Raw genomic sequence first — 16,756 nt, 5'->3', positions numbered from 1 at the left:
TATAAATAATGACAGATCTATATTTCCTTCCTAGTATGAAGTTTGCAGAAGATAACACATTTTCATATTTGATTAATCAAAAGCAGAATTTGTAGGCTTATCACATGAAATGGCTACAGGCTCTTAATTTTGACTATTGCCAGTAAAAATCGTTTTTACATTGTTTAATTCAATTAAATACTAATTTTCAAACTTTGAAATTACATATTTATGCTTGAGCCTCCCCCAACACACACCATGGGTATAGTTTATAATAAATCTAATGTGGAAACGTTAGATTTATTATAAACTATACCCATTTCTTCAATTAGTTCAAAAATGACCCAAGAATGCAGAAAACTGGCTATAAACCTTGGCTAAAAACAGACTACAAAACCAAATTAAAAAATAGAGATAAGTTTCATTCTTTTAATGCTTGATTTTATTTGTCATATCAGATTGACTTTTTTTTTCTGTATAAAGTTACTCCTTTATTTACTTGGTTTACTGATTTTACTATCACTAATATCAGATCAACTTCCATAGGAAAGAATTATTAACTTCTATCATTATGCAGTACAAAAGCAACAGATATACTAACAATACCTGTGGTTATGGTGCTCAATAAAAATAACAGCTATTCTTCTTAATTTTCTGCTTTCACTTCTTAACTTTCTTGATTTCATTTAGAATATTTGCCTCCTTTTTTGATTGGTTAAAAGCTAATAATTATTATCATCACATCAAGATAGTCTGGAAACAACTGCTTTTTTTTTTTTTTAAACATAATGCAATTAAAAAACAAACTTCAAATCAAAACAAAGTGGCAAATGAAAAAAAAAAATATTTTTTTAATAAGACTAATGATATCTCTAAGAGAAATTGCATTAAAATATGAGGTTGGAAGAAGCAACCATATACACAGCCATTCAAATAAGTTTTGCTTATATGAAAACAGTATATCTGTACAGCTAGCAAAAGAAGGAATATACAGTTTCCAGTAAAAATTTTACATTTGATAAAAGAAAAATAATATTTCTTACACCAGTTAGTTTTTATCAACATACACACCAGATGATTTTTAAATAGTTTTATATATCACATATATAAAAACATTAAACTAATATATCAAAACTATAATATATACTAACTAGATCAATGAATGCCATCCTTTCAGATAATAATAATATAGCCCTTTCTTTCATGTAATAAGTTTTAAATGTAGATTTTATAAGTGGGGATATTTAAAATTATACAGAAAAAAATTTTATTTTTAAAAATAAATTAGAAGCTTTTTTTTTAACAAACTTCTATAAGCAGGAAATATACTTTGTAGCAATCAGATATATAACACAATTTGTATAAAATAAATGACAAACTAAACATTTCACTATTTAGCAATTAATTAAGAATCATAAAGATATATCTGCTTGTTTTTTTTCTATACAAACATCAACACTGGTATCTTCATTTTTTATCGTGTGACCACTATTTGTATTATGTGTTTCTGTCTCTGTGGCCAATGATTTAAGCATAATACAGGAATTTATGCTCAAAGATGACATTCCATTTTGGAATGGTGGAGTGTTGTACTGATTTTCAGGAATGTGATTTGATTGCAAAGAAATGTTATTCGATTTGGGGGTCACTTTAAGAAAATGTTTTATAGATGGTGTACTGCCTTGTCGAGAGTTCAGATTTTCTCTGGGATGTACTAAATTTAACCTATTGTCAGTAGTATCCAAGTTAATTTCTTCTTTGGACATCGTTTGCAAGCAGTCTTTTTTATGGCATTTACATTCATCTTCACTAAGAATAACATTAACTTCTACTTCATTTGTATTATGAAAATTCTGTTCACTATTCGGAGCAAGTTGTCTACTTGGCAGACTGTGAGCTTTAGAAGATGAAGGCATAATAAGCTTCTTTGTAAATTTTTTTACAGATGATAAATTACATGGAGGAGACAGTTCAATATTTTCAGAATCTCTCTGTGAAATGTATTCCCATTTGTTAGGAACAGGAAGATCAGTAAGTCCATATTTTTTCCTTATTTCTTCATGAACCCACCAACAGTTTCGGTTCATAGATGTAAGTGGACATTTGATCCATACAGCGATCTTCTGTACAGTCATTTCCAACTGCCGTTTAGATATGCCAAATAAGCTAACATCTGAATTTTTGGGAGTCTTTGTCAATGTCAATGATGGCTCTTCAGGAAGAGGTACCTCAATGTTAGGAAAATTTGATGGTGACTCTGAAAGGGCTGTAATACTACCACAGTTATTTGCTAATTTTGTACAGTGCTGATACCAGAATTCTTGAAACTCTTTAATTACAACATGACGGCGGTTAGTATTTGAATGAACCAGCTTTATAAGGTAAGGGATAGCTAGAAGAAAACAGAATAATATTACATAATATACATAAAATTTTAAAAATAATCCTTATTACACTGTTAAGTGTTACCAGTCTTTGCACTTTAAAATAAAAGCCAAAATGCTGAATTATTAAAAAAATAAAATGTGCAGGTTTTGATAATATTGTATATTTTTAAATTGCATCTAATTCATTTTTAAATATGAATATTTTTATTAGTTTAAATACAGGAAATACAGTAATTTATTAAATTTTAGAACTATTCTTTACAAAATGTAGTATCTGCAAATAATGGAGATTAGTAATATATTATAGAAGAAATATTTCTACCTGATTTTGGTATCTTTTGGGTATCAGTGAATGATTTATTATTTACATTCTCAAAATCATTATCTTTTAAATATAATTTAAAATTTTAATTTTAAATCATCTTTTATTTTAGTATAATCTATTAAGGAGATCTCTTTAATCATGAAGGATGAATTTTTTGCTGCTAATTCATGGGAGACACACCTTAAATGAAACTGAGTGAGCTTACTGTTCTTGGTATTTAAAATGCTAATTTCAATTTGGTTAATAAAACATGTTAATGCATTAAACACTACAATTTTACAAGTGTCATTTAATTTAATGTTAACACTATACAAATAAAAACAAATTTAATGAAGATTTACATAAAATGATCATCAAAGACTGCAAATGAAAACTTCTGCAACTTTGTCACCACCAACACCAATTACTTAAACTAAATAAATGAATGTTCAAGATTTCAGTTTTTTGCCTAGTGGAAATGACAAATAAAATGGCCACTAGTTCATACCCCATAGAAATGTGCACTGAACCTAAAATCTTTTTTTGCAGGATAAATGGTAACTGGGGGTGATAGAGATATTATACTATAAATAAAAAGGCTGTGGTTGTGATGACATACATTTCACATTTCTCACTCTGGTAGGCTAAATGTTTAGTGTATCCATTCTCCAACCCAACAAGCCATAGATTCAAATGCCACAATCAATATGATGGTTTGTGAATGTTTTAGAGGACCTTCATCTTCCATTATGAGACTCATGTTGGCAACTTAATGGAATAAAAGAGCTGGGAAAGGATTAAAAACACAGTTCAACTCAGTCGAAGAGACATCTTCAGGGAGTACAATATAAAACATGTAACATACATATATACCAAGGCAACACAAAACTAGCTAAATCATGTGGAAAAAAGTCCATATGTTTCAGTTTTGTGGTTAGTTTATTAGTTTTCTTAGTCTTGGTTGTAGTCTTGGTGACATCTTCAGGGAGTACAATATAAAACATGTAACATCTCTCGTAACCAACACCCAATTAACTGGCAATACCAAAACAACAAAACTTTCGAAGGTCTAAATTTAAACCTGAAATTTAAGCCTATGAGATAAGAAAAATATGCAATGGGCTTGCATTCTGGCAACACTGTCATGTGTACAGCCTAGTCACGTGGGGCATGCTACTCCTGAACGTATGCTTCACACAATACTCCTGGCGCATTGGCTAAAAGAGATCACACGGGTTGTTTTATATATCGGGCAGCCAGAACTCGTGCCAACAAACTGCATTCGTATATGTATGCTCCTAGACCACGTGACGTTGCTATGGCTACTCCCGTGAAACGTAAGAGAAACATTCTCACTCTCAAGTTAAAACTCAAATTGCTGGAGAAAATAAATGGAGAGAGGTGTCAGCAGAACGAAATTAATGGAGGAATATAAAGTTGGAAGTTCAACTTTGTATGATATAAAGAAACAAGGTGGTCAACTCCAGAGATTCATGATGCAAACAGAATCTACAAAAGCTGCAGAAAATCGGGAAAATTGTACACCAATCCCAGTGTAAAGAATTAGATCGTGTGTTATACAAGTGGTTTGCCCTGAAAAGATCAGAAGGAGCTTGCATTTCTGGCTGCAAGAAAAAGCGAAGGAATTGCACAGGAAAAATGAAGATGCAAGGCGAGTGTGGATTTTCCATTGGGTGGCTTAACTGATTCAAAGAAAGGCACAGAATCCATAAATTAGATGTGTCTGGTGAACAGAGGAGAGCTGTTGTGTCCCAATTTATGATTTTTATTCTATCTAATAATTTCCGCTTATCTATGCTCGAGATATCACCAAAAGTTTTACTAATATCTAAGTTATTTCTCCCCTTAGTATCCCTAATATTTGTATTATACTGCGCCTTTTGGGACATTTAGTTTAAGATATTATATGCAAAAACAAGGAGAAAGAACTAAAATATGTCAGAAAGTGTAACTATGTTGCAGTCGTGACACTTTATCTCGTTTCTTAACACATTAATTTCCCGTGTGATTAGGTTCGTAATTTTTCAAGTGGTGCATTGGACAGCAATTCCAGACAACTGTTTTATCATTGGACAAAAGGTTTATTAAATTCCTTAACATAGTACAATTCAAATTTTAGTTATTACTCAATTCAATGCTATACTAAATATTTACAAACTGACATTAGCTTATCATAAATAATTAAGCTACGATCCTATAATGGGTATTACGATCATGCCGCCATACACATTCAACACATAACTTCATATGACATGGACATATAAGATTAATTCACGCTATTTAACTATCCAAACTTAAGTACCTTAACTAAACCATTTACTGCACTAACACATAACTATGACATTTAAACTTTCTTATACAATATAATAGACATGCAAAATTCTCAAGAACTCTCCTGGAACAGAACCAAAAACCAAAAGCCAAAAAGGTCTAAAAGGCTAAAAGTCCCGTGTGTGTGTGTGTGGGGGGGGGTTCCCCAACCCTTTTATACCTGCTCTCCTAATGGCACCCTCTGACTTCTTTTCTCCACCCCCTACTTGATTTTACTTCACCGACCAATTAGGGTGGCGTTTTTCTTCCAAACGTCCTTTGGTCGGCGAGCCCGTTACGATGTCTTAATCCAGGAATCAGCCCTGAGCGATAGTCTGTTGTTTTTCTTTTGAGGACCTCTAACTTAATCCCCTTTCCAAAATTTCTCTATGAATTTACTTAATATTTTAATCTCTAGCCTCTCACATACCATCTCTTATAACTAATCCTTTTCTGTCTTATTTAGTTAAATTTTCTTTCTTATATCATATCACAACATTAATATATTCTTTCTTTTTTGTTAGTTAGTTCAACAAACACCTTTATATATTATATATTTTATTGGATGCAAGAATATTTCTTTTTCTTTTAAATAATTCATCTATTAGCTTTTATGCAGGGTTCTTAATTTATTTGCTCCTTCATGTTACACCATGATAGCTGAGAATTCTACATTCTTAAGATATCAGGTGTAACAATGCCGATGAAGTGTCTGCAAACAAGTTTATTGAGCAGGCTCAGAAAATAGTGGATGAAAATAATATGATTAAGGAACAAATTCGACTTTGGCTTGTGCGATGGAAGCCTCGCTGAAGGGCTTTAAGCAGAACAAGGACCGTGTAACTGTGGTGGTGGTATGTGCAAATGTGGCAGGTATGCACAAAGAAAGATTGTCAGTGGTAGGCAAGTACCGCAATCCATGGTGCTTTAAAAATGTGAAAAATCTGCCTATCCATTATCAGTTACATAAGAACGCATGGATGGATTTGTGACATATTCAAAGAATTATTATTACGGGCAACTCCAAGGAGTCGACAGACTCATCGAGGGAGGCCCTAACATCATGTCAAGAACAACTATTCGACATTCACACAGTATCTATCATACCTCGCCTTGAACTCATTCACAGTCATCGCACCCACAACAGAATGGTTTCATAGTGTATTCGTGTCCAGTGTGAAGGAGTATTTAAGGGAAAGGGTTTACCACCAGACAGAAAAGTGATTCTTTTGTTGGACAATTGCCATACCCATTCCCCAGCTGAAGACTTAAATGTGGAAAATATTTGTGTTACGTTTCTGCCGCTCAGCGTAACAAGCCTTATCCAACCAATGGACAAAGGAGTCATCGAGAATATAAAGATGAACTACCGCTCCCTTTTTATGCATCGATGTGTGAACTTTGAAGGTAGCATCCAAGATTTTCAGAAACAGTTCACATTGAAAGATGCCATATTTACTTTGTTTCTTGCCTGGAAGAATGTAAAGAACATTAGCATGTTGGCATAAATTGTGTCCAATGATCATGTTTGAAGATGACGAATCAAGTGATGAAGATTTTCGTGGTTTTAAAACACGCCCCGTGTCCGACATCTTGGATTTAGTAACACATTCGTAGAAGGTTAGTGTTAGTGAAGAGGGGGTGCAGGCTTGGGTGGATGTAGACAATTCCATTCCCGTCACTCTCTTTCTTGATGATGACGAAATAATCGAACATGTACTGGGAAAGGATGAAGATGAGGACGACGGCATGCAGACCAAGAAAGTTACGTGGAAGGAAGCTGATGAAGGATTGCAGACTTTCATAAAATTTGTTGGGAAATGTTCATCTATGTCAATACATGATGTTATGAAACTTCATTGTATACACAGTGAATTTTTAAAGCTACGGCAACAATCTTGTAAGCAGACAGACATTCAAAGTTATGTTATGTCTTCACACCAAGAAACTGTAATTTTTAAATGCTGTTTAAATTTGATTTTGTGAAATATAAAATTATGTGTATGTGTTTTAAATTTAACACATTATTAAATGTGTTACTTTGTTTCCTAAATAACGATTTTTGATGTTATTTATTTAAGGCCGGCAGATAGAAAAACACGACCAACAAACTTCGCGTGCTGCAATTTCTACAGATGGCATCAAAACACGAACAGCTAAGTTCTCAAAATATATATTCAATTATCTGCCAAAATCTCGTATCCAAAATCAGCGAAGTCCCATTGTTGCTGGTTAAGACAGATTTTACTGTAGTTCATCTTTGTTTTTTTGAAGTAAAATAACTATTTCCTTTTTTTTTTTCCTTCATAAACTTCATTCTTATATTTTCATGAATTATTGATCCAGACAATGTTCCTGATAAGTTTTTTTTTTTTTATTTTTAAAATTCACATTCCATGTTCTGTATAAATATTATCGGCAACATATTTTCTTCTGCAAGCTTATGCTTCATACTTGTGAATTCTTTGAAAATAACTTTACCTGTTTGATATTTTTCACTGACTTCTATTTCATTAGCATCATCATTATGTTCATCCTTATTTGAATTATTGTCATTGTCACTTTGGGGTTTGGAATAACTTATTTGGCACCTAAGCCTTAGGTGCCAAAATAGCTTTCAACAAAATTGATGTGCCCTCTAATCATGTTACTGATGCCATTCTGACAATAGTGTAATTGGCAACTTCCTCTATGCTAAGTGTTCCCTACACTACTGTTTATAAAGGTCAGTACACAATTTTCAATGTGAGATCATCATTTTGATCAAACGGGGCCACATGAAAGTATCATACAGGGTGTCCAAGGCTAGAGGTATCCAAAAATAATGGCATATAATGTGAGAACCACTCACATTATATTTTCTCAAACTAAAGCTCACTAATGAGCATGCACAAAAAATAGCATTTCTTGGACATCGGATCAGAAGAGGAGGCCCAACTGCCTGGCTGCCTAGATCTCCAGATATTACTCCATTGGACTTTTTTTGCATGAGGCTTTATTAAAGACTGTGTGTACCAAAGAAAGTTCAAGATTTAAACGATTTGAAACAGCGTATCATTGCAGCAGTTGCTCTAATAATGCCTCAGATGCTGGAAAACACTTGGCAAGAGCTCAAGTATCATTTTGACACTTCTCGAGCTACAAAAGGTATCTACAATAAATTTTACTAACCTTCATAAAAACTTGGCAAGTTACTCTGTATAATAACAAAAACTTATTTTAATAAGCCTTATAGATGCTGAAATATATGTGTATTTTTGGATACCTCTAGCCTGACTATAGATATAGTCAGGCTAGAGGTATCCAAAGTCTGATATAGAAACAAAATACAGGACACCCTGTATTTTGTTTCTATTCTAGAACATAGGAAATTATCTAACCATGAGCCTACCTTATGGGTGGGATTCACACAAACTTCACTATGCCAATGGAAAGCAACAGTGTAACTCCAAACTGAAGAATGAGATAAAAATATCATGCAAATATTAAAAATAAAATAAATACCTTCTTCAGGAACTGGTCTTTTGGGACCACGTGTTCTATCGGCAGTAGGACAACTTGAAGTAGGTGTAGAAGCTTCTTCATCGCTTTGTTTAGTGAAGTTTATTGCTATAGGGAATGGTGTAAGTGCAACAGCAGAATAAATGTACAGCAGCTTCTTTAGTTCCTCTTTTCTAGTATTATCATCTTCCCACACACAACCAAAAACCTTTGGTTTCAGTTCGGTATATTTATGATTTCTTTCAGCTTCAAATTCACATGCAAGAATTTTAAGTCTAGCATGATGCATTTCTGGAGTATTATCCTGGTGAAATAAACCAGATTTGTTATAATTAGCATATGAAATTACAAAAAAAAACTCTAAAAAAAGTTGCTATAGCAATAATATAAAATCAGTAGCACTTAGTAAGTTGATGTAGAGAAATAATTTTAACTTGGCAACTAGCCTTATTTATTAATTAAATAATTTAAGTTGCTCCCTAGGGATGAAGAGCAGTTTTATTACTTTCTTAACTGTGGAACCCTACATAAAAATTTCTTTTTTTGTGGAATCCCATGAAAATTTTCAATAAAAATTATCTGAAAGGAATATGACAATGAGCTGTTACTTGCAAAATATTTATTATTATTATCATCATCTGAGATCTACAGGGAATGAAGGAGACTCATCAAGGGAGGTTATACATCATCCAAACCACCCATCATTACTTCCCTTAAATTCATTAACACTAGATACACTCACTACTTTAATAGGCTTCAACTCTACTCGCTCCAACTCTGCTCACTACTTCAACACCCACTCACTGCTCTGTAAAAGAAAAATCTAGTTCTTATCCTTTTCTTAACTGTGGACAAACTTAACTTAAATTGATGCCCTGTGTTCTCTTCTTCCATATGACAAAAATTCATCAGACAGTATCCTATAACACAGGGATAAGGCTGCGAAAGGGTGCAAAGAATAGTTATACCAGGATTATTATTATTATTAAGAGATACCTCCAGGAAGTCAGGGACTCATCGAGGGAGGCCACCTACTACAAACACCAGCTATCATACTTGTTATTGAATTCATTCACACTGCTTGCACACACACACACACACAAGTCTGATGGCAATCCACTTCAATTACACACCACTCTATGAGAGAAAAATCCCCCCAACCCCCTGCTTATTAGCAGCATTCTTTCACAGCTTCCAAGGATGCCCTCTTGTCAAATGTTCTCATAATGTAAATTATTATTATTACGGGCGGCTCCAGGGAGTCCTTAGACTCATCGAGGGAGGCCCTAAACATCATGTTCACACAACTATTCGACATTCTCACAGTATCTATCATACCTTGCCTTAAACTCATTACCTGTCATAGCACCCACAACAGACTCTAGCAGCTTATTCCACTCATTTACCACTCTAAATGTAAAGAACCCAGCTCTAACACCCCCTGCTAACCACACTCTTGTCCAGCTTCCATAGATGTCCCCTAGTTCATTCCATAGACCTGTTGACCATCATCTTGGTCACTCGCCTCTGGATCCTCTCCACCTCCTCCCCATCAGGAAGAAAAGTCGGTGACCAAATCTGGGCACAGTAGTCGAGATGATGTCTTATCAAGGCTCGGTAAAGAGGTACAATAACTTGCTTGTCTCTGCTCGTCAAAGTATTTTTCAACAACCACGTGAGTTGATGAGCTGATTTAGCCACTTTTGCAATGTGCACCCTAAACTTCATCTCCCTATCCACCAATACCCCCAAGTCCCTGGCCTCATCAATCTCATGGAGTACAGTTTTACCAATGTGGTATACTGCTGCTAATCTTTTCACCCCAAAATGCATAACCTTATATTTTTTCACATTAAATTGACATCCATTCTCCTTAGCCCAGAACTCCAATCTATCCAAGTCTTCCTGCAAGATTTTGACATCTTCTGCATTCACTATTGCCCTACCTAACTTTGCATCATCAGCGAACAAATGAACTGTTCCTCTTAGATCCTTCCCTATGTCATTAATGAACAAAATAAACAGCAGTGGTCCAAGAACAGAATGCTGTGGCACACCACTAGTCACAGGCCGTCTTTTGGACTCTACTCCTGAATAAACCATTCTCTGATATCTCTCCATCAACCACCCTCTATCCATCTCACCAACTCTATATCCATCCCCATATGCTGCAGTTTACTGATTAGAATTCCATGTGGAATCCTGTCAAAGGCCTTAGCAAGGTCCAGTAGAATCACTGCAAACCCATTACCTTTATCCAGTTCAGCCGTCACTGTGTTATAAAACATGAGCAAGTTACCAAGGCATGATCTACCCTTCACAAAACCATGCTGTCCCCCACACAGTATCTCATTATCATCAATCCATTCCTGTATTTTTCCCTTGACTACTTTCTCCAAGACCTTGACAACGACTTCTGATATGCTGATCGATCGTTAATTTGCAACAGTAGTCTTGGATCCTCCTTTATGCAGTGGAACTATTTTCCCCTCTTTGCACACCTTCGGGACTAAACCAGACCCAAGACTCAGATTAAACAACATGGTCAAGGGCACTGATAATTATACCATTCAATCCCACAGATTAAATTATGGAATTTAGATTATGAGAACAGATCGAGTATGTGGACTACAGACCTCTATCAAATCAGCTCTCTTTCTCCTGCTAACTAGAGTCTGTAGTTCACCTATTTCCAATCTGCTCTCAATCTAAAATTCCATAGTCCTGTTCTTTGCACCCTTTCCACAGCTTCTTTATCTCTTTGGAACCTAGGAGACCAAATCTGCACAGAGCAGTCTAGGTGTAGTCTTATCAAGACCATGTAAAGAGTCAAAATGACTTCCTTATCTTTACTTCAACATCTCAATTATCCTCTGACTTGTATACAAAATTTTTGATATGTGACTTTTGAACTTCAAATTCCTATCCACCATAACTCCAAGATTCCTAGCTTTAAAAATTTCTTGTAGCATAACCCTACTAATATAATTTGCCATTGAAAATCTCATCATGCTAAAGTGCATAACTTTATATTTACTAATGTTAAACTGACAACCATTTTCTTTTGCTCAAATTTCCAGCCTATTCAATCATCTGTTAGATACCTGTAGCATCCCTAATTGCCCTCCCTATCTTTGCATCATCAGCAATCGACTTGACATCGTCCATTAGATCCTTCCTGATATCATTAATGTATAGATTGAACAACAATGGTCAGAGGACCGAACACTGAGGATAACACCACTAGTCACCTTAAATCCAGCAAATTCACACCCACCATATATCACTTTTGATATCTGTCTGTCAACCACCACTTATCCAAGTCAAGAGTTTATATTTGAAACCCATATTCTCCAGTTTATGCAACGGCCTTTCATGTTAAATCCAAACAAATGTCTTAGCAAAATCGAATAGTATTATAGTGTATCCATTCCCTTCATCCAACTTGGCCATAGCATTATTATAAAATATGAGCAAATTGCTAAAACATGACCTTCGTTTAGTAACCCATGCTGTTCTGTGCAGGATATAACTTGTCTGGCTACCCATTTCTGTATGTGAGTTCTTACCAACTTCTCTAAAATCTTCACCACCCCACTAGAGATACTGACAGGTCAGCAGTTAGACTCATCAGTTTTTGCACCACTCTTGTACAATGGAGCTATAATACATTCATCCCATCCCTGTAGTATCTTTCCTGAGCTGAGACTTAAGTTATATAAATATGTGAAAGGCCTAGCAATTCTGCTGAACTAATTGCCCTCCCTATCTTTGCATCATCAACAATCGACTTGACATCGTCCATTAGATCCTTCCTGATATCATTAATGTATAGATTGAACAACAATGATCAGAGGACCGAACACCGAACTCTTTAGCATATGTGCTGATATTCCATCTGTGCCTATTGCAAAATTCTTATCTAAGTAATCCGTAAAATAAGAATATAAACATACACCTGATTAATATATCTTAGCAAAATGAGCACTCTATCTCATTAGCCTCTGACAATAGAGTACATTCTGAACTCAGTAAAGTTCTTCTACATTCATTCTTTCTTTTACTTGTGGCATAATTTAAGTAGTGACAAATATAGTATTACAGAAGATATGAAAGATCTGTTGGAAGAAGCGAGAAAGAACTGTGAGAGAGTAAAAATCGTCAGTTTGCTACCCAGATATGATAGTACCGAGTTAAGAAGGAGGGCGATAGCAAATGATTTCATGTGTAGGCTGTGTAGAAGAAATGAATGTGAGTTTTTAAATGTGTGGAGTGAGTTTGATGGCAGGAAAGACTTGTATAAGGAAGATGGCCTGCACTTGAATTCATTTGGCATCAGGAGCCTGGAAAAATTACTTCTTGGGACAAGAACCTAATGTCAGGGAAACTAAATCATCAAGGGAGGAATGGGAAAAATGTGTGTGAAAGTTCAGCTATGGTATGCAAACGTGATGAGAACATGGTTATATATGTGGCAAACGGGTGGAAAAATATGTTTTGGGTTCAGATCTTTTAAGTATGTCTGGGGACGGAAAAGAGAAAAGTTCTACAAGAACAAATAAACTGCATATCTAATTATAAGAATAGGCTAGGTGGTAATTTATTATGTCTATACATAAATGCCAGGAGCATCAGAAACAAAGGGGGGTGAATTCGTTGCTTTATTGAATGTGGTGTGGCCTAAGATTGTTGGCATCAGTGAAACTTGGCTATCAGAATCAGATACGGAGACTGGGATCAAGTGTAAAGGGTATACTATTTTTAGGAATGACAGAAGAGATAGGGAGGGAAGGAAGAGGAGTACTACTAATGACATCAGCTGACTTAAGTCCAGTTAAGGTAGAAATGCAAGAAAACAATGATGGTAAAATATCTCATGTAGTGGTTAGTTTGAGTCTATGTGGTGTGAAGTGGAAGCTAACAAAATGAAATATATGGTGGGGTGTTGCTACAGACCTGGAGGCTCAGTTGCAGGGGATGAAGAAGTGCATTGCCAATTTAGAATTATGGGTACCAAATGAGTGATCTTTATGGGTGACATTAATTTTCCAACCATTGATTGGTAGATGAGAAATTTCATGATAAGAAAGAAGTGGAATTTACTGAATTGTTGCCAAAACCTTTTTCAAGAATATGGCTATTTTACCACCAGCTGGTGACAGTGATCATGCTGTGCTTTCTTGGGAAGTATCTAATTATATTGATGCTCTGATTAAAACAGGTTACATGTTGAACTACAAAGCTGGAAATTATGATCAACTAAGGAGAATACTATCTTTGGTACCATGGTATCAGTTACTGAATGGAAAACATGTCAGCAATGCATGGGAATCTTTGAAAAAGTGCTTGAACGAGGTGGTATCTGAATGTATCCCTAGTATTCGAAGAATAAATAGGATGGGAGTGAAATGGATATGCAACCTTATTAAGCAAGAGATCCACAAGAAGAAGTTGATGTGGAAAGAATACCATGAGAATAAGAGTGAGAGGCGTTATGAAATATAAAGCTCAGGCCAGAAGAGTAACGACTATTGTGTGGAAAGCTAAATCGGAGTATGAAAAGAAATTGGCTATGCAAGGCAAAAGCAATCCAGAAGAATTTTATTGTTATGCCACGAGCAAAAGAAAGAATGAATATGGAAGAATAACTTTATTGAATGCAGATGGTACTCTATTGTCAGAAGCTAATGAGATTGTTTAATGATTGCTTACTTTGCTAAGATAAATCAACCAGGTGTATGTAACATGGTGCACAGTGCTACTGCTACATTGGATGAAGAGCTGTTGCATAACCTGGATAAGAATTTGTCAATAAGGACAGATGGAATATCAAGCTGTTTGCTAAAGGTTCAGCTGAATTGGCTAGGTTTTCACATGTTTATATAACTTGAGTCTCAGCTCAGGAATGATACCACAGGAATGGAATGTGTGATAGTTCCAGGGTGCTGCAAAAATTGATGTGTCCAACTACCAACCTATCAGTATCTCTGGTGTGGTAATGAAGATTTAGAGAAATTGGTAAGGACTCACATATGGAAATGGATAGACAAACAAGCTATACTCTGCAAGGAGCAGTATGAGTTTACTTAAGGAAGGTCAAGTTTTAGCAATTTTCTCATATTTTATTTTATAACAATATTATGGCTGAATTGGATAAAGGGAATGGATACACTATGATAATGTTGGATTTTTCTCCGGTATTTGATAGGATACCACACAAAAAAGGTTGTTGCATAAACTGGAGAATATGGGATTGGAATATAAACTGTGGACTTGGATCAGTGGATGGTTGACAGACAGATATCAAAAAGTGGTATCTAGTGGGTGTGAATCTGCTAAATTTTAAGTGACCAGTGGTGTACCTCAGGGTTCAGTCTTTGGACCATTATTGTTCAATCTATACATTAAAGACATCAGACAGGGTCTGACATCAGATGTGTAATTGTTTGCTGATGATGTGAAGATAGGAAGTGCAATCAGGGATACTACTGATATTCAGCACTTACAAAATGATTTGAACAGGCTGGAAATTTGGGCAAACAAAAATGGCTTTCAGTTAAATGTTAGTAAGTGTAAAGTTATGCACTTTAGCATGATGCAATTTCAGTGGCATATGTTACAAGAAACTGAGGGGGCAAGGGATCTTGCTATATTGATGGATAGGAATTTGAAGTTCAAAGGTCACATAGCAAAAGTTGCAAATACAACTCAGAGGATAATTGTGATGCAGAAGTGAACCTTGACATCTAAGGATAACGAAGTCATTTTGCTTCTTAGGATTATTGTGCATAGATTTGGTCTCCCAGATTCCAAGGGGATAAAGAAGCTGTGGAAAGGATGCAAAGAAGAGTTACAAAGATTATATCTGGATTATGGGATTTAGATTATGAGGACAGATTGCGAGTATGTGGATTACAGACTCTGGTTAACAGGAGAAAGAGGGATAATATGATAGAGGTCTATAAACTTTTGAATGGGTGTTATGCGATATCGTCTGATGAAATTTTCTGTTATATGGAAGGTGAGGAGAGAACATGGGGGCATCCATGAAAGTTAAGTTTGTTCACAGTCAAGAAAGGGGTAAGAGCTAGGTTTTTCTCTCACAGAGCAGAGCAGTGAGTGAGTGGAATAGTTTGCCTTTAGGGATAGGGAATGCATCTAGTTAGAAATTTAAGGAGAGGCATGACAGCTGGTTTGGCTGGGTTATAGCTTCCCTCGATGAGTCCTTGACTCCCTGGAAGTCTCAGATAATTAATAACACTAAAATTCTGTTGAACTGCCTTTAGCCTGCACAGCCAATTTCTTTTCATACTCCAATTTAGCTTTCCACACAATACTTGTTATCTTTCTGCCCTGCGTTTTGTGTATTTTATAACTCCTCTCACTCTTATTCTCACAATATTCCTTCCACATGATATTTTATGGATTTCTTGCTTAACAAGGTTGCACATCCATTTCGCTCCCCCTATTTATTCTTTAAACACTTTTTCAAAGATTCCATACATTGGAATATTATCAAAGTTAATATTCTCCTAAGTTGGTCATAATTTCCAGTTTTGTAGTTCAGCATGTAACCTGTCCTAATCAATATAATTAGCTACTTCCCAAGGAAAGTACTGCATGATCACTGTCACCAAATGGTGGTAAAATAATCATTCGTAACAGGGATCCCCCCTTCTGATGATATGAACAAATATAACGAATATGAACAAATCCCATGCTGCTTGTGAAAGCAGCGTGTGAAATATTTTAATCAAGTTATAATCATATAACTGTTCCAAAAATAAGTCAGTTTAATAAAAATTAGCATTTTGTCCATTCACTGAAGGTGTTTTCAGAAACTACACATAAGTTTATAAATGTTTGTACACTATGCAGAAACCAAAGTTTTCATGAATGAAACCTATGGATTCCATAAAGACAATTTACGAAACACAGAACCATAGGAACTTTTTCTAGGATTTTTTTCTGTCAGTTCCCACATTAGTTGATCTTTTCCACACGCAAGTATTTTCTCCCTTTTAACCCAACAATTCCAGAAAATGAATTAGAGTCTATACTTATTTCAGACAGTAATATATGTTAGGAACAAGACAGGAGTAGTTGTCTGCTCTTAACTAGATGGTCATTAAATTACTGAATTACTGATCGAATGCCTACTGCTCTTCAAACATTAGTTGGGACTAAGATGGCCTTACCTTACCTATGCCATTTGAAGAAAAAGCATTAGTGCACTGTCTTAATATCTCTGTTT

General features: G+C 35.2%; 1 protein-coding gene across 2 annotated transcripts in view; it reads right to left on the bottom strand.

The window, feature by feature from the left end:
* Positions 1-424: 424 nt before the first annotated feature.
* Positions 425-16,756, bottom strand: part of LOC150098263 (uncharacterized) — a 258,364-nt gene continuing 242,032 nt past the window's right edge. For both annotated transcript variants that reach the window (XM_090406219.1, XM_090406220.1), the window contains exons 12-13: positions 8,506-8,806; positions 425-2,371 (exon numbers count right to left, since the gene is read on the bottom strand). In XM_090406219.1, the coding sequence (XP_090262345.1) occupies positions 1,392-2,371; positions 8,506-8,806 (1,281 nt within the window). In that variant the 3' untranslated portion in view covers positions 425-1,391. The remainder of the gene's footprint in view (positions 2,372-8,505; positions 8,807-16,756) is intronic.

The sequence above is a fragment of the Typopeltis vanoorti genome, chromosome 16, assembly GCF_054136105.1.
Source record: "Typopeltis vanoorti isolate ZY-2024b chromosome 16, IOZ_Tvanoo_1.0, whole genome shotgun sequence".
NCBI classification, from domain to species: domain Eukaryota; kingdom Metazoa; phylum Arthropoda; class Arachnida; order Uropygi; family Thelyphonidae; genus Typopeltis; species Typopeltis vanoorti.
Note: the sequence above shows the minus strand (reverse complement) of the source record. Positions and strands in the feature narration are given on the sequence as shown.